This window comes from Lonchura striata, chromosome 5 (genome assembly GCF_050655825.1).
Source record: "Lonchura striata isolate lonStrDom1 chromosome 5, ASM5065582v1, whole genome shotgun sequence".
Classification (NCBI taxonomy): domain Eukaryota; kingdom Metazoa; phylum Chordata; class Aves; order Passeriformes; family Estrildidae; genus Lonchura; species Lonchura striata.
The window spans coordinates 17,429,750-17,448,297 of record NC_140707.1 but is presented as its reverse complement, the minus strand read 5'-3'; the positions used below and the strand labels follow the sequence as shown (position 1 = coordinate 17,448,297).

The window sequence follows — 18,548 nt, the reverse complement described above, 5'->3', positions numbered from 1 at the left end:
TGATAACTGAAATTCAGGCTCTCTACAACTTACTATTTTTTTTTTTCTGTTCTCAATACAGGAGCACACATTGAAGTAATAAATTTAGGTCTGAAATTGTGACTACCCCAGTTGTTAAAAAATACTTAAAAATTTGATACACCAATGACTGATGAACCAGTTGTTCCTACCACCTGGAGAAAGAAATGAACTATGCAGAATACCAGCCATTTCCACACTATTTTTAAATTTATTTACTTACTTGTTTTTAATTCAGCTACAGATTATTTGCATCTTTGGCCACATTGACTATGTGCCGTAGAATAAAGGATCACAATTGTATGAAGGATTATTATCTTTCACTGGACAAATCCAAGGCCATTTCTACTCCAAATAGCTACTTTTCACTTTTCTGCCTCAGATTCAATCATTAGAATACCTTTAAGTGAGTATTTATTGATCCTGTTTCCTACAATATTTAATTCATAGAATTACAATTAGGAAATGTAAATAACTCATTGTGTTGTCAGATGAATCTCATATTAATTAACTGCTAGACTGAAAAAAAGCCCCCTATAATTGGTGGGTTATTTCCACAGGATGATTTAAACAGTCACCATTAGATCAATGTCCACTTGTATATTTGAAATTCTTTGAAAATCTAGTGCCTTTATTAAATGACCCTCCTCAGGCTTTACATTAATGGAAAATTTTTTCAAAATATTTTCCTTCTGGCTAGATGATACCAAATCCTCAGTTCTTGACAGAGTTGGTCTTTGGTGGGGGGGGGGGGGGGCATGTATTTATTTATTTAAAAATAGCATTTACACACTTTCAAGCTTCTTTTAACTTTTAGCCCTGCAACCCAAGGCTACATAAACTCTCTACTGGCCTTTGCACTGCTCTCCCTCTGCATTCTTTTTCTTCTCGCCTTCTACAGCAACGTTTATACAAACACAGAATCTGCAGAAATACAAAAAAATTCAGATTGGAGGGGCCTTGAACAAGACCAAAAAGGATACATCACCAAGCTAGACAAGTGTTAGCAGCTCACAGAGACTCACATGTTTATCACTGCAGAGCATTCCCACTTCTCAGATATTACTGGAAAATAAAACTTACAGCTTTGACTTTTTCTCTGTGTGCAACTGTCTATTTTTTTAATGAAGTTTTTTATAGCAAAGCCTATTCTGAAAACAGACAATTTAAGAACTGTGTGCAGCCTCATTTGCATAAACTGTGGGATCTAAAATCAGTACCTGAGCATTCCTTTATGTGAGCTGAGTTCCTGAACATCCATATGCTAATCAGGACATTTAAGGCGCCTAAAGGGAATTAAAATGAATACCTACATTGTAGATCCCCCTCCCTTGAACAGTCAACCCTTCAGTGTCCAGTGTTTTTGTAAGAAGCCAAACCATACCCACCCTTCCAGCAACTGCTTTTTGTTTGCTGTTTTTCCCAAAGCTGCTAAGATACACACTTCCATCCACCTACACCCCCACAGGTTAGTAGAGAAAAAACTGTGGGCACAAATAAATGAGCCATCGCAGGATAGACAGAATTTCCAATTACACAGAACACAAGGAAAGCAGCAACTGCATTATATATCACACTGGGTTCATTTATTTAGACAAATGTAACTGAAATGTGTACAACTTTTAAACTGCAGAAGTGTAGTAAAAATACTGTCTTTCTTGCCACAATCTTGCAGCTGGAATTCAAAAATTATTCCCATTGGGATTTTCCAGCTACTGTTGAGGTGCACTGACACATGACTAAGCTGCTTCTTTCACAAAAAAATACTATACAAGGATTTTGCCAGTAGAAAAACAAAACATTATTGAGATCATATTTATTGTTCCTTACAGGAAGACTTCAGGCTCATTTTTTCTCACCTAGCAAGTCTCAGGTAACCCAAACCAATCTTTCTTGCTTTCCTCACACCCCATGAAGCAGCAGGATCTGATTTTGTTGTAAATCTCAGCTCTAGGAAACTTTTCCATATTCTTGTGTGCACGCACACACATAAACCCAAGATTTTGCTATTTTTATTCCAGACCAGCTATCAGCAGTCAAATGCAGCATTTGGATTAAGCCCCTCCCAGACATGGACAGAGTTTCACTGAAGGCTGTACGTCTGCTGGGTGTCCTTCACCGAGAGGGTGATGAAGAGGGACCGCGGATCCTTTCTGTTTTTGCGGACTGTGATCTTTCCTCTCAGGGCCTCTCCTGAAAAAACAAGAAGGAATTGCTCTGGTTACAGTATTGAATCACTCACACTAACAGCAAAGATGCATTGCATCCATGTTGCATGTGAAGCCATTCCAAATAAATCAGAATTTTAAAAGTCTACAGAAGTTCAAGTTTTCAAAGCTCTTGACAACAAACGTAAGTCAAACTTAACTGCAGTTAAATCTGGAGAAGAGCCTGGGGAAAACCACTGTAACCCTTGGATATATTCACCATCTTGGACTAAAACCATGAAGTCACTAAAGCATATTCCCTCCCTGCTGTATGGACCATGTGCTCTGTATTTGCATTGCATTTCATTTAAATTCTGACCGTGTATTTTTTTAATCTGACAGGAAACTACCACAGAAATTTCTGTGGCATTTGAAATACATACATTATTAATTGCAGGTTTTGTTTTACAAATTGTCAGTGTCATACTAGTTGATAGGTATGTCCTCCAGTTACACCCAGAGCAAATGCTTTTACACAGAAAGAAAAAACCTAATCTCAATTTCTTTTCAGTCCTTACTAAGACCTTTGATTTAAGGAATATTTGTAAATTAGGAATATGCAACCCACAAAATATAAACACATACATTTGTAAATGTGTACATTTAGGAAGTCCACATCCTCACAGAGGATTCTGCAGAGCACATTACAGCAGGCCATGATCCCAATCTACTGCAGGAAGTTCCCTGCTACTCTTCCATCAGACCTCCCTTGCCTCATTCACCTTCATCGCTCACATCAGCCACATCCACTGCTGCTGCTTTCTATCCCACTGGATCCAAGGTATTTTCCAGCTGCTCATTACTCACTGTGATTTTAAAAGCCACTGTTAATATCCCATTAAAAAGCTTTCTTATTGCAAAAAAAAACCAAACCAAAACAAAAAAAACAAATATCAATTTCAAAACTAAGTTGGTTTCAAATTCAGGAAGCATTTGGAGGTCTCCATTTGGCACAATTCTCAGTTGCATCCACAAGCAGTAAACTGACAGAAAGTCCAACTTATAAATTATAATTGCAGGACATTTTGTTAAAGGTTGCAGTATAAATATCAAAGAAGGCTTATCTACAAGAATAACTGTAGTACCAAGGATCAGAAGAAGAAAAATTTTTTATAATTTTGGGGGTTTTTTTATCATTAAACAGTTAGCTGGAGATTCTACTACAACTCCTGTGCAGCTTTGTTATTAGGAACCAAATGACTGATATAACACAATGCAACTTGCAGAGAATTGTGAAAATGGTTTCACAGATTATTTAAACAGAGACAGGTTTGCCAGAGAGAAGGACAAGATAAAGAAAAAAGGCATTGCAGTCTCACTCCAGCTAGGAAATTTAACCTGATTTGAACACACAGATTTTCAAACCTGCTACAAAATTACCTATTTGGTTTATTTTAACATCCTGTAATTACAATTCAGTAAGACTAAAGAGCCTCTGTAAACTAAAATTCCATTATTTCAATTAATCCACACTTCAATCTTCCCATTTAAAACATTAATACAAAACAATGAAAATGAAGCAAAAACTTAAATATAATTTCATAAATAGCTGACTTCAGAGAACAGAACCTTCAGATTCTGTTTGTAAAGACAGTTAATGAAACAAAGCAATCCATTCATTTTCCCCAGCGATTCCTTATGCTGCAGCCACATTAAATGTGCTTTTCTGAGCAGCGTTTTCTGAGGGCTGAAGCAAACAACAGCAGTAACTGAAAGGCAATTCTGTACAATTAATCAATGTCATGTAGATAGAAAATGACGGATGTTTTCCCCCATTCTCTGTCCTAGGAGCTGCCTGGAGGAAGCCGTCTCTGGGACTCAGCTGCATCACCTTGCTCTTATCACGTCCAGCTGAATGCAAGCAAACCACACAGTGCCACTGCAGTTTGATTAGGACAAAACTGAATCCATTACCATCCCCTCCCTGCATTTTTATTATCCCCCAGGGAGGCTTGAAATTTTCCCCCAAATGGAAAAAGCAGAAGAATTCAGGAGAAGTGCTGTGTAAGCTTGGCTAGTACAAGAAAAAAGACATCCCTATGTCCATCCTGACTCCCTGCATGTCTGATTGCAGGCTCTGCAGTACTGGTGCTCTGACACTTGAACCAGTTTCTTTTGATTCTGACTTTTGCCACCAGTAAAACTGTAAGCAATTGCATCTGTCACTTATGTCTGTGCCATACAATCACACACGGGGCCAGCCTGCAGTCTGTGAGCCAAGGTATCTCTCAGTGCAGACATCCTCCATCATCAAGAGTGCTCAGGCCCAAAAAACCATGTTTGTTCAGTCTATAAAAGATTTGATCAAAACCAAAGATTCTACACAGTCCCTTGCATGCATAGTCATAACAGCCACTTAAAGATTGGACTGACCCATGGCAATGAGCTTGTAATGTGAAGAACTACCCTGCCTTCCAATAAAACTTGATGTCTCCTCCCTCCCTGATCCCAAAAAAGACTCAAAAGAGTTAGCAAAGGCAACTAGCAATCAAAGTCTTTCAGGTTTCCTTCTTTATTTTCCCTGGAAGAGCTTTATGAAGATAACAGTGGGCCAAGTAAGAACACAGGACTCAAACCTTTATTCTGAACACCATTAAAATTTAAGAATCTTATGAAAGAGCTCACTGGAATTGTTTCAGAGAGCTGCTAGAAAGCTGCAGTGGGCTTTGGGCTAAACACGCGAACTACTGCACTGCTGGTGAAAAGTACCTTTAAAATCCCCTACACTATGAAGAGCCACTGGGGGGGTTTGTGCCTTCCCAGTCACAAACCAGCACGATTTGACACTGCTCTGCACAGCAAGGCTGTCCTTGCTGGAAGCTGACAATTTAAACACAATCCAGTTTAAATAACTGCACCCACTATCTAATGCAACACTGACTTCTAGCTTGCAACAGAAAAAACAGGAAGTATCAAAAGCATTACTCTGGGTAGACAATGGTTTCCATATACCACCTTATCCTCTGACAATGGAAAACAAGGAAAGACTGAAACAGTTTGTGGTAGGACCAAGAGCATTTCCCTTAAACTCAGGAACTTATCCTTAATCTTCCCATTCATCCTCTTAAAGTGCAGGCACCTACAGCTGTGCACAGACTGCCACCTTCCCCTCTGACCTCTTCTCCTACTGAATTCTCCAACCCAGTATGATCCAACAAGCAGTTTCTGTTCTGAACAGCAGCCACTGCCTTTTGGTATCATCCACTGACCTGTGACACCCTTCTTCTGGGCTGGCTACTCCAATCAACTGTTTGCCATCTCCTTCTGTTGGATTGCTCCTCACCCTCTGCTGAAACTATCCAGAGGGTCTGTCTTCTCCATGCATGCTCTGAGTATATTCTCTGAGGTCTTTTTATACCAAATTGACACTTTTCAACTGCTCAAGACAACCCAGGAATGAGGCTGCTACAAAGAAAAGTCTCCCCTGCCAGCTGAGCGAGGCAAGCCAGGTTTGTGTGGCTGCTTAAGGTAACGTGTGTGCACTACAGATTCCCAGATAGCTCAGGCACCACAAAGAGCTGCCATAGGGAATGATGAAAGCCAGCTCCTCCACAATGGAGAGCTGCAGTGGCCAAACTCACTCACCTAGAATTAGCTTGATTCACCACTTTTTGTAGTGGAGATTCTAAACTGTATAGCCTTGTCCCAAGCTTTCTCTCAGCAATGTGAGAAAATTCTGAGAAAACCGGACTGTTGTTGCTGTTTGAACCATATTCCCTTTCAGCTAAAGAACTTGCAAAGGGAGGCATCCAGAATGGCACATCTGTGTCATCAGTCCATCCCAGCTTTCCTGTCTAAATATGGATTTCTATTATCTTTCAGTGAGACAGAACAGCCATGAGAAGAGATTCTCTCAATTTAGTGCCCTGAAACACAGACTTAAAACTGTTCCTGAAAAGTCAGCATGATCATGTTAAAATGGAGATTTTGATAAATACAACATTAAGACTTGCCAGTCTTAGTGTGACCTCAAAATTCAGGTTTTAACATCTACTAGATTTTAAAAGCCAGCATCATTTTTGGAGGTGCCACTTTGTAAATAAACGAAACAGATTTCTATAGACACTATGTTGCAGCTGTAGACAGGCAAAACAGACATTAAAATCTTAATTAGGAGCCAAATTATCCAACTGGGATGCACAATATTGAAGTATTTCAGTATAGCATCAAAACATTCAGACAGATTAATCGTGCCAGTGTTGTTTTCCTACTTTTAATAGTGCTGTCTAAGTAGACAAATCAACATTCTTTCAGTTGTAAATTTACAAACAGCTTTCCAATTACAGAGACTAGGGAGCTAAAGATAATCAAGGATTTTACAGGAGCTTAGTCATGTGAGTTTTGCTCCAGCTTTGCAGTGCTAGCCCCTTTAACACCATAGAAAAACAAATCAAGATTTTATTTTCACTGCAAGGCAATATCAAGAGCACACACGTTGACAATAGGCTGTTTTATTGCTAATAGACTTTGCCTGCATACAGAGCTGGGTTTTAACTTAATGCATTATGACTGAAAAGTTTCCATGGGTCCTTTAAAATAATTTTTGTAAGCATTTGATTTATTTAGTAAATTCTTGAGATGACCAAATGAGAATGATGTAATTTTTTGTTTGCTTAGCAGGAGTATTTCAACAACAAAAGGAAGCGACTCATTTTTGGACCACTAAGGAGAAAAAGATAATGCTTTGGCATCTCAATTTCAATCTTCAAAATAAAGACATGTTCAAGCTATTAAAAGGGCTCCAAGAGAAGGTTTGTACTCTGTAGGGAGTCTACAATACATCACTGTTTTGTCTGAGAAAAGCCAAGATATATTGCTTCTTTCTCCAGTTTCTTTAATTGCTTGCTAAACAGTTAAAGCATATCCAACATGCTGACACTATTTTGTTTTACTTGACTGAAAATCAGTTTCAAGACTCTTGTCACAGTACATGAGGAAGAAAACTGGTTTTTCAGAACACATGAGTAGTAAGAAGCTATCCCCCACTCACACATTATATCTAAATGAAGTGAACAGAAATTGGCCATTAAATATATCAATTTGCATATATCCATTACATACAAAGCTACCTACCACAGGTATCAAGCTGAAACTCAGCAGCAAATAATCAGTATTAATTAGGTGTAGATTTTATTGCCTCCCTGCCCAGACCTTTGGACCCAGAATTAACCTCTCTCACTTCATCCTAGAGATGTACAAACATGGTACATGGACCGCAGGCTGCAGCAGGACCAGCAAAGGAGGCAGGATGAGCTCTAAGACCCATCCTTTGGCTTGCAACTGCTTGATTCTTGCTATCATTAGAATAGATCAAAACATTCAGTCCTTTTTATGGCTGAGAAAATAGATCTATTTTTACAACAAATACCATGGCATCAAACAGCTGAGAAAATTAGCTAGTTCACACTGCAGAACAAAACAATTTTCCCATGGCATAAAGGAGCATTTTCCAGTTAAATACCCAGCAGGTTTGGATATCCGAAAACTCAACCTCTTTTACAGAGCAAAATCAAATACAATCAGTGCTTTATAACCACTCCAGACATGGCCCCAAAAGCTATAAAGCATCTGATAAGGGACTTTTAGTCAGCCTTATTATTTTACTCAGAACGAAAAATCTGAGGGAACCATTTTTCTTCACTGGGGAAAAACAGCCACTGCTTTCAAAACAAGAAATCATTTAAAATGTGTTTTCCACTAGCAAATTCTTCTTTCACAACTTATTAAAAGGCCACAAGTAAATGCCATCATGGTAACACTGGTCAGATTATTGTAAGATTCAAATTGCATTATTTCTGTTTATTTTCCAACATTTACTAGAAAAAAGAAGAGTTTATCTTGACCAATGGCATTCTGGCTTGGATCTGCACTAGTGTGACCAGCAGGACCAGGGCAGTGATCTGTTCTGGGCATTACCCACCTTGAATTGTGGGGTCAGTTTTTGGACCCTCACTACAAGAAAGATTCTGAGGTGCTGGAGTGTGTCCAGAGAAGGGAATTGAGCTGGGGCAGGCTCCAGAGCACAAGTCTGATGAGAAGTGGCTAAGGGAGCTTGGGGGGGGCCCAACCTAAAGAAAAGAAGGCTCAGGGCTCTCTCCAGTTCCCTGCAAGGAGCTTGTAGACAGATGGGAGTTGGTCTTCTCCCAGGTAATGAGCAACAGGACAAGAGGAAACAGCCTCAAGTTGCACCAGGGGAGGTTTAGATTGGACATTAGGAAAAACTTCCTCATGGAAAGGGCTGTGAAGTACTGGAACAGGCTGCCCAGGGAACTGTAGATGTGTCACCCAGTGACATGGTTTAGTGTTGTCCTTGGAAGTGCTGGGTTGATGACTTGACTTAATGATCCTAAAGGTCTTTTCCAACCTTAATGATTCTATGAATATATTTAGTCAAAAGTGCATCTTTTTTGATGTTTCTCCGATTGCCATAATGTATTTCTTAATGTAAGAATTTATACAGAGGCCTGATGAATACCAGTAAACACAGGGATGGATGGAAAGGCTTCAGAAGATGCAAATATGTTTAATACAGATACTTTTGCCTCCAGTTCACTTGCACTGAGGAAAGCCCTTCTGAAGACAAGGCTTCCCTAAAAGCTCAGTGCACTCAGAGTGGAGTGGTTCAACATGCCAGGCTGAATGAGAAGTGGTAACAAGAAGTGCTAATTCGCTGACAAGTGGGACAAGAGAAACAGCTGGAAGTGCACGTTGAAACAGACTGCAAAATGAGCTTGAGGAGTTTGTTTAGTTGAGAAAATGGAAAGACTGAAGAAACAAAAAAATTTGGCAAACCACAAATTATCAAGATATTCAAGCCACTACTTAGACAAAGAGAAGAATATGAAAAAGGAAGATAGGGAAATCTGTACTTATAACAACATGTCTTGAGGAGAAAGATTTTTGGAACAATGAAGGAAAAGGATCAAAGTCAAGAGCTCAAGAAAGGGAACAGTTCTTCCAGAAAAATCATGTAAATCAACATACATTCCTATACAAGTATCAGGAAGCACCTTCTGCTTGATGAGCTTATGTCATTAGTGACCAACAAATATCCCACAGCAATTAAGACTGAGAGAAACTCCTGATGTCATTTCCTTTCCTTTTGTAATCCCAATCTTCTTGATCACTAGAAGCAAAAGGCAGACAATCCTAGATTTAAGTGGTAATTTCATGTAAGAATTAAAACCAGAGAGAATGGGCAAAAGGATGGGAAAGGAGAACTCAAGTAATTACAAAGAGGAGACAGGCAGAAAGAAAGAGAAACATAGCTGTAAAAAGATTTGTTATGGGAATAATATTAAGAAATACGAGCTAATAAAAAGGAAGGATGGAGTTACAGCACAAGTGATCTTGAAGGTCAAGTTGGTTGTGCTCATACAACCAGAGCACATTGCTTCTGCAGCTGCCTTCAGAAAGTCACCACACCTAGATCAGAACTCCAGGCTGAGGCACACCTCCCAGTAATTTCACACAGTTGAATAATGTCAAATGATCTCTGTAATATGAAATAATGTGCATATTTTAATAAATGTCATTGCACTTTTTAAACATTCACTCTGTGACATTGAGATTTAATGAGTAGCAGCAAGGAGATCTTAGTCAGCCTTGTCTAGAAAGAGAATCTGAAGCGAACACAAGCCAAGTACAAATGCACCAAAGCATAGGTGCACCCCAAGAAGTGACAGGACTTCAGAAAGTGCAAATAAAAATTGTTTAAGAATAAAAAGTCAAAGCATGAAAGACAGAAGTAATTTGTCAGATATCACAAACCTCAGAGCCTCTAGGAAAGAAACTCCTGGTAAAAGGTTGTCATGCCTGGTAGCTGGAAGAGGCAACTGTAAAAGCAGTTCAACTGAGTGCAGAAGCATCCACACAACTTTTTCTATGCTTTTCCCCAGTATGCCTGATCTATTTACAAACTGCTCAGGTCAGGAGCACATATTAACCATGAGTTTATTAACTACCCAGCAGAAATGAGCCCCATTCTGAGGCTCCTCCTTTGGTCCTGCTAGTCTGTAAAGAAAAGGGGCCCTCAAAGACAACTGATTCATCACTGGGTGAGAGTTCAGCAGTGGGGAGTAAATATCTGGTGGTCAAATGGACACAAATAAAATAACATAAATAAAAATATAACTGCTTCATTTCCTTGGACTGTAAAAAGTCTGTGAGAGTCTGAAAGAAAATTCTACAGGAGCAAGAGGTTAAGACCTGTTGAATGTCCATCCTCTTGCATTACCATCCCATGAGGGTCATGGATATACTTGTGTCTATAAAACAAGGAATATTTGACTACTTATACAAAATGTGCTTCCAAGACTTCAAGAAGAGAACTAATTAAACCAGTACCAAGCATCACTTTATAGTCTTCAAAACCTCATCTCAACAGTTTATCATCTGAAATTTGCTTATCCCTGAAAACCCTTCTACTTGCATCAAATTCAAGGTGAAACTTATCACAGTACTTAACCATTTTATAAAAATTTACACTCTATCAAGTAAACATATTCAGTACTTCAGGTTCACAGCTGTGAGTTCTATAAACTGTTTTCATTTTACAGAGTAAGCCCACTGTGGCAGATACAACCTATGCATACATTCATGATCCCTTTAAATACAGGACAGTTCAGGAGGGCGACAAGGAATCCTGTGCAATCACTTGACAAATTTAGTACTTCAGAATATTAGTAATGTCAAAATTAAGAGAATGCCGATGTTCTGATTCTTAAAATTTTCTGCATCAGAAATGCTTTGATACAGAACTTTTCTTACCAAAATTCCAGTATACAGCTATACAAGTGTAAGATATATGCCCACTTACAAGATACTTACGCATACATTTATGTGTAATTTTAAACCAGAATTTTGTACACAGATACTTCCCTGGTTTGATGAGACAGAAAAATTCCTTCAACAGCAACTGGAAGATTTATTTACTAGTTCTTTTTGACATTAATGTAATTTTTGAAATATTTTATATCTAGATTTAATGGTAACAACACTGTAACACAACCACTGCTGCACCCCAACTGAATTGAAATATACCTGCTTCTACAGGAATTGGCTTCTCCAGGAGAAAAATTGTCTGTTTCCAGTGTGTTTTGGTACACTGGGGACCAGTTGAAAACAAGACCTGCAACGGGAGAGTTCAAGAGTTGGATTAAAAATAAGCTTTTTCAAATCACACCACATCAATCAATTACCAAACAAATGCATATGAAGTCTTTGCTACAGCAAAATAGACTCACTGCCGAATACCTTGATACAAAATAAAATCCTCATCTCTCAAAGACATTTTTAAAATAAAAAACCCCAAATACTCACCTTGTTGTGGCAGTTCTTCTCAAATAATACATCAAAGTAACCAGCAATTGCCTATAAAAAAAGAGGTGAAAATGTAAATACGATAAAGTAATAACAGTGACACTCAAGAAAAATTCTGTGATTCATATATGCATTTACTGGAATTTCTACTTCTTTTCAAGTGTTTATCAAGAGGAACAAGCTTGTATTTACACTTTCAAGTATGCTAGAAATCCTAGGTAAAAAAAAAAAAAAATGATGCCATTACACCTTTGCTCTACTTGAGAATATTCAGCCCACAGTAACTGCATTTTATTACACATCAGATTTTAGTATGGATTTCCAAAACAACCCACACACCTTAACTGCAACAGCCTTTCAGATGTGCAAATCCACAAACACAAAACTCAGTCCTTGTCCTGTCCATGACCCTCGGTAAACACACACCAAGTATCCCTCCCACAAGAGATTCTGCATGGTTTGTTCACTCGCTGTGTGGCTAAACTGGAATTTCCACAGAAGCCCCCTGTGAACAGTCAAAGCACAGCCAGGCAGGGAATCCTTTTCTTCCTCTACTACACACACAGAATAAGGAAAAACATGCACAAATGCTTCCTGCTGGCCCTTGCAGCAGTTAATAGATTCTAACAGTAACTCTCCATATGATTCCTTCTCTGTCTCTCCTGCCACCCCACTCACAACCTCAAGAGCCTCTCTTTTCAGTGTCTAATTCATTAGTGGGACTTTTCTTCCTGTTTGAATAGGAGAAGAAATCATAGACTCTTTTGGGTTGGAAGGGGCCTAAAAGATCTTGTTCCAACCCCTATGCTACGGGCAGGGACAACTTCCACCAAGCCAGGTTGCTCCAACTCCATCCAACCTCACCCTGAACACTTCCTGAGCTGGGGCAGCTACAGCTTCTCTGGACAACGTGTGCCAGTTCCACACCACTCTCACAGGGAAGAATTTCTTCCTAATACTAATAGATATAAAATGTTCACACACAAAGCACTACATTGACACTGTTAGTCACTCAGTCTTTTAAAGGAGAGTCCCAGAAACCCAAATAAACAATAGAAGATGCTAATAAAATATCCACTTCACTTCCACCTGTGAAATCGTGTCCATGCTCACCTTTATTTGCTTCCTCTTGTCCTGTAAAAAGGTTAAAGCACATCAGACCCTGGTACCAAGGCAGTTGTGCTTCTCTATCACATCAGCCTGAAGAAATAACCCAAAGAGAGTTTTTGAGTAACCACAGTGAGCTAAAGTTATTAGTCTGGATAACTTTATGGAGAGTCCTTCTCCATCCCTGCCATGGGAGGAAGGAACTTTCCCAAATCAGTTGCATCCAAAGAAAGTATGTACCAATGCAGTGATGGCAAGCCTGTTCCATGAGAACTCACAGCAAACAACCCATTGTAACCTCTCTCTTACTGCACCAGGGTTCTTCTCCTAGTCCAGGACCAAGAAACTGGTTGTTCTGAAAACCTAAAAATGCACTTTCTATAGCACACCCTTCATATAGATTCACACAAGATAGAGACAGAAAAAATGTAAAACATGTTTACAAAATCAGGGTATAGAGTTTTATCACTATGAAATATGTAATATGAATAAGTCATTCTGGTATTTTTCCTCTCTAGTCTAAACCCAAAACAGATGTTGCCAACACAATGAATTGCATTTAACCAGTAAAACTATCCTAAAGTACCTACTTTTCAACAAAGGGCACTCCAGACAAGCCTGGCAAGTTCCAAATTCCAATGTGGCTGAAGAATCAAAGTACAAAACAAATTGACACTGAGAGTCCTTCATGACAAATGGGCATCAGACAGTGGAAACAGTGACTCCTCCAGCCCTTTAGTAAAGTCCTATCACTCAATCTGAGAATCTCATTCCTAAGTGAATTAAAGCCTTGTCTCTAATATACCTTTTGAGTAAAGACTGAGAAGGTTTTGACAAAGTTCTATTGACCCATAAGACTCCATTTATTGATGCACAATCTTTTCTGGACATTAGTCAGAGATCTACCAAGTCACATAATATATTTTTCAACCATCAGCTCAATACTGCTGGTATACTTACAAATAAGAATTAGGACATGATTACTGCAGGAAAACAAGGTTCTGACAACAAAAATACATTGAGGGGGAAAAAAAAAATCTGGCTTCCAGAGAAAATGAGACAACCAAGCTACATCTTGGATCAAAAAGCCAAAAGCTCCAGGCAGACCGACCTAGCTAAGGTGGAGGCAAAAATCCATACACTTGGTAAAAAGAGGTGACAGAAACACCCTACATGCTACCCTGAGAAAAGGCTCCAGAGGACTATTTTTTGGAGCCAAGTTCAGGCTGAAAAGAAACTCAGTCACAAGCAAAGTGTTCCCTGCTGCCTCTCCTGTTAAGGGAAACCGAATTTGTACCTTTTGTAAATTATTAGATAAATAACTATGTTATTCTTTACAGTATCAGTGGTTTCCCCATCTGAAACAACCTGAAACACTGACTTTGAATAGCTAATAGAGTAGTAGTAATAATTATTAGGCATCACAAAGATCACCTTAATCAGAGCTCCAGGGACTACAGAGAACAAGAGCTCTACATTGATTCATTAATTTCTTCTTGTTAAGTTCTAAAATGGATAGGTATTCTTCAATATTGAACACTGAAATAACTGTTGAGCCAAAAGAAACCAAAAATAGAAAAAAATTATTGCTCAAGTTCCTGAGGATATGCTCCTGTGAACAGCTCTGGGAATGCCTCAAAATTCTGTCAGTTAAAAATGGGCAGTGGGGGCACCCCAAAACTGAAACACACACTCTGGTGAGTTGTGTCACCAGACAACCCCAGCCCTGTTTAGCTGAGAAGAAATTAATTTTTTAAGTTAAATACAATGAGGGGAAAGCTTGAATGACATTTTGAAAACTAACTGTAAGAGCACATATTGCAATTGAGAAATCTAATGAGTATCTTTCATTAATTACTTTCAAAATGTTTTTGAGCCAACTAGAAGAACCAACCACACACAGACTTGGTTTGATGATTTCCTTTCTGAAATTGGTTACATCTGTATAATTTGTTTTTACCAACAGCGTGTTTAATCTCTAACTCTCATATTTTAAACCTTTGGGAAAATAATAAGTCTAATACCAAACCCAGTAGTTACTGACCACCTGCAAAATTTGTCTAATATTCCCCATGATAGCTATTCTACAAGCCAATTACAGCTGAGGAAATACAAAAAGCAAAAAAGCACTGAATTAATATACCTCACTTCAATGCACATAGCCTGTGGTTTACAGTTTAAAAATAAGAAACTGAAAATGTTTAAAGCTGGTGCTCAACAGAAAGTTATTTGCAAATATCCAGAGAACAATAACCATCTCAACTCTATGCCAAAGCCTCCCAGTAACATCCAGCCTTCTTTTTCTCTCCCTGATTTCATATGGGAGATTTTGTTTGATAAATTGCATGTGTTGCCTGCCAGTAACATCACCCTGAAAGGCACTCAATTTATCCAAATTAGACATTATTTTAATGAAGTAAGTTCAGTTGTATTTCTGAACACACACCCTATAGGAGGTATTAAATTCACCAGCTGTTCTCAAGAAATTGATTGTTTTGTATGGTCCTCCATAGTTTGTGTACATTCATATATGTTCATTCAAACACAATGCTATGCTTAAAATTTTAATTATATTGTCAGTGTTCTGAGATCTTTCTGCTTTTGAGCTGTTTTGTCATCTCTTGTCTGCTCCAAGCCAAAGGGATCTCAAGCCAGAGATCCTAACACAGATATCTACAGACCCCTTACAAAGAGCACACCGAGCTTCCTAAAATCCACAGGTGATTCTGCAGAATGACACAAGAAAGACTTGGAGGTACTGGAGAGGCTTCACAGAAAGGAACAGAGCTGGGGCAGGGTCTGGAGCACAAATCTGATGAGGATGAGCTGAGGGGGCTGCAGGGGGTTTAGTCAGGAAAAAGGAGGCTCAGAGGGGACATACTCACCCTCTACAACTCCCTAAAGAGAGGTCTTGAGCAAATGGCCTCATCAAGTGGCACCAAGGGAGTTTAGACTGGATATTAGGAAAATGTCTTCACCGAAAGGGCTGTCGGGTGTTGGACAGACTGTCCAGAAAAGCAGTGGAGTCACCATCCCTGGAGAGATTTAAGTCACATTAATGTGGCACCTGGGGACATGGTTTAGTACTGGACTTAGAAGTGCTGGGTTAGAGGTTAGACTCAATGATCTTGAAGCTCTTTTTCAATCTAAAATTTTATGTATGCCTCCAGAAAAGTACTGAAAGATACAAGGGCACAACACAGTTCTAATTATTTGTCCTCTCAGTGTTTTGCAAAAAGCTTAATATAAACCATTAGAATTTGTGATTTTACATGAAGCAGTGGGAGTCACAGAATATTCTGGGTTGCAAGGGACATGTAAGGATCATTGAACTCATGGCCCATATGGGATTAATGCTTCAACCTTGGCATTATGAGCACCATGCTCTGACCAACTGAGCTAATGGTTCAGCCTTCCTTGAAAGAGCTCTGTAAAATTAAAATCCCTGACAGCATCACACAGGTCTGTTTCAACACACTCCCAACACCTCTAACCAAAACAACCACCACCACTCTCAAGCTGTATTAGTGTAAGCACTGCACCACTTCAGAAACTGATGTGTTTGATGAAAGGAAAAAAGTAGAAATAAAGTACATGCACATGTTGCTTTCTTCAATTTTAGCTACAAACACTAGTCCTGTGTATTTCAAACAAGATCTGACAAATCTAAAAACTGACACAAATCAAAGTCGAAATACCTGATAACAAAAAGCTAGCTATAATATTGAGGGTTTGTTTACTATCTTCTTTTACGGAATTTATACCTTCCCATCTTTCTTTTTGTAACTTGTTGATGTTTATGTTGAAATGCACAATTATGTATCTTTTATGTTTAAGTGCATTTCAGAGAAATACTTCTGTAAAAGTGAAGTTCAAAATATTTTCCTTTCATTTGACTTTTGAAGAGTATCCCAAATTGCAGCAGCTATAATAATCACAAGCATCTATTGAATATGCAATACTACAAAGAAAGAGATTTCCAATGTCTACAACTTGAAGTAAGATTTGGTCCTCCCCTCTTGTTGTGTAACTTATCACATGCAGCAAAATCAAAGGAAAAAATACCGCAAGTGGCGTACTAGAGGCAATCAGACACATGCATATGAAAATTAAATACGGCTGGCCAGATTTTCATTAAACATCTTTTTTACAAGTCAAACTAAAGAAAAGGAACAAGCAAATAACTTCCCCATAAATTCTAAATGATGATTTACAGCTACTGCCTTGGATTCTTTTTTTTTTTTTTAAGCAAAATGACAGCTGTTATTTCTCCTACTGCAATTTCTATCATCTTTTTGTGACACCTTTGACAGCTCATTTACAACTTCACCTACAACTAATCAGTAAGAATTTAAACCTTCTTTGGAAAAATCTTTCAAGTGCCAGTCTCCTGAATACCATGAAAGAGGAAAACGAAAAAAATTACTTCTAAACTGGTAATAAATAATTACAACTCCAGCCTGACATATGCTCAAGCCTCAAAGGACAGTAAATATTAGGAAACACTACCAAAATATTATTCTTCCCGTTCTCAAATAACTTGCCAGGAGAAAAGGTAAGCTATGAGGACAAAAACTCCAACCCCAAAACAAAGCCAATATATTTACCCAGGGAACTAAGGTGGCCAAATAAGGAATGAAGGACACATTAAGGATTAGATATACATTAACAGATATACATTACTGAGACTGCAGAGCAACATCCTATAAAGGTCAGAAGAGTTCACTCAAGTAATAATAAAATACTCCTGAAATTAAAATAGGAGCAACAAACTCCTACCCAATTTTGTCAACCCCACATTTTGATGAAGAGTTCATGTAGCTTAAGGTCTTCATTCATTACTGAGGGTTTCTAAGGTGTCCATGCAAACATATGAAAAAACTGTAATTTCAGCAGGTCCTCCTAGTAAGATTCACTTGTCTTCAAACTGTTTTTCTTCCCTTCCAGCTAAATGATTTCAAGACTATTTTTCTCCTCATTTATTCATGTAACATGTACCAAATATAATAAAACCACAAACAGCTTTAACATACAACAAATGAGTACACGTTATTTACACTCTTCCACTCAGAGCCTTTAGCTGAAATGCAAAGAAAAGTCTAAATTTTAATTCAAATACATCTGAATAAGGCCTTTTTCCTAAAGAAAATGGCTGTCTGTACATGCAGCATTTTAACAGGACAAAACAAATGAGACTGCTCCTTTCCTTATGAGAACTCAAAGGCAGCCTTACCAATTCACTCAGGAACAAGGAAATTAAAAATTATCATCATCACTATCACCTACAGTGAGTAATTTATCATTCTTGCTCTTCAGTAGTATCATGTTCCAACAGTGAGTGGCTACAACAAATACAATTAGACAGCTGGCCACAGAAGTGGGAGATAATGTGCTTTTGATGGAGTTTATCCAAGCATGGAGATGGAATGTTTGTCATCCATGCAGCAGAGTTGCTGCGTTTTTATCACAGGGAAAAGAAACCCCTGGCAATTAAAACCCAGCAATTTTGTGGTTTAAAGATTAATAATCTGGACATCACTGCAGAGGAGGCTACAGATAAGTAAACAGATGAGAAGGATAAAACCTGCTTTGTAACATGGTAGAGCAGTATTTCCTTTACTCAGAAATCAAGCATTCAAGGTGGATTTAACTGTGGTACCCAAACCAGATTTCCAACTTCTTGCTTAAAAAATTTAGTTTCTCACCTAAGGTTGGAACAAAGATTCATACGGTAACACTTCTTGCTGGCTCCCAAGTGGAAGACCTGATATTAAGAAATGAAACTGCTGAACACTTTAGAAGATTTTAACAAGCAAAGATTTTTTCCCTTACTCAGAATTATTTGCTCTAATCAACTCAATTTCCTTTTTCCTCTTGAAGGTTTTAATACATCAG

The 18,548-nt window shown here is 38.4% G+C and overlaps 1 protein-coding gene across 6 annotated transcripts in view; it reads right to left on the bottom strand.

Moving 5' to 3' along the window:
* Positions 1 to 1,578: 1,578 nt before the first annotated feature.
* The window catches only part of PRMT3 (protein arginine methyltransferase 3), a 55,953-nt gene continuing 38,983 nt past the window's right edge, over positions 1,579 to 18,548 (bottom strand). For 4 of the 6 annotated variants that reach the window (XR_014955498.1, XM_085579869.1, XM_085579868.1 and 1 more), the window contains 3 exons: positions 11,547 to 11,597; positions 11,268 to 11,355; positions 1,579 to 2,211 (listed from right to left, as the gene is read on the bottom strand). Coding sequence is in view for 5 of the 6 variants with exons in the window: in XM_085579869.1 (XP_085435995.1) it covers positions 2,102 to 2,211; positions 11,268 to 11,355; positions 11,547 to 11,597 (249 nt within the window). In the remaining variant the exon portion in view is untranslated. The other 2 variants (XM_085579866.1, XM_085579867.1) reach the window with 2 other exon arrangements.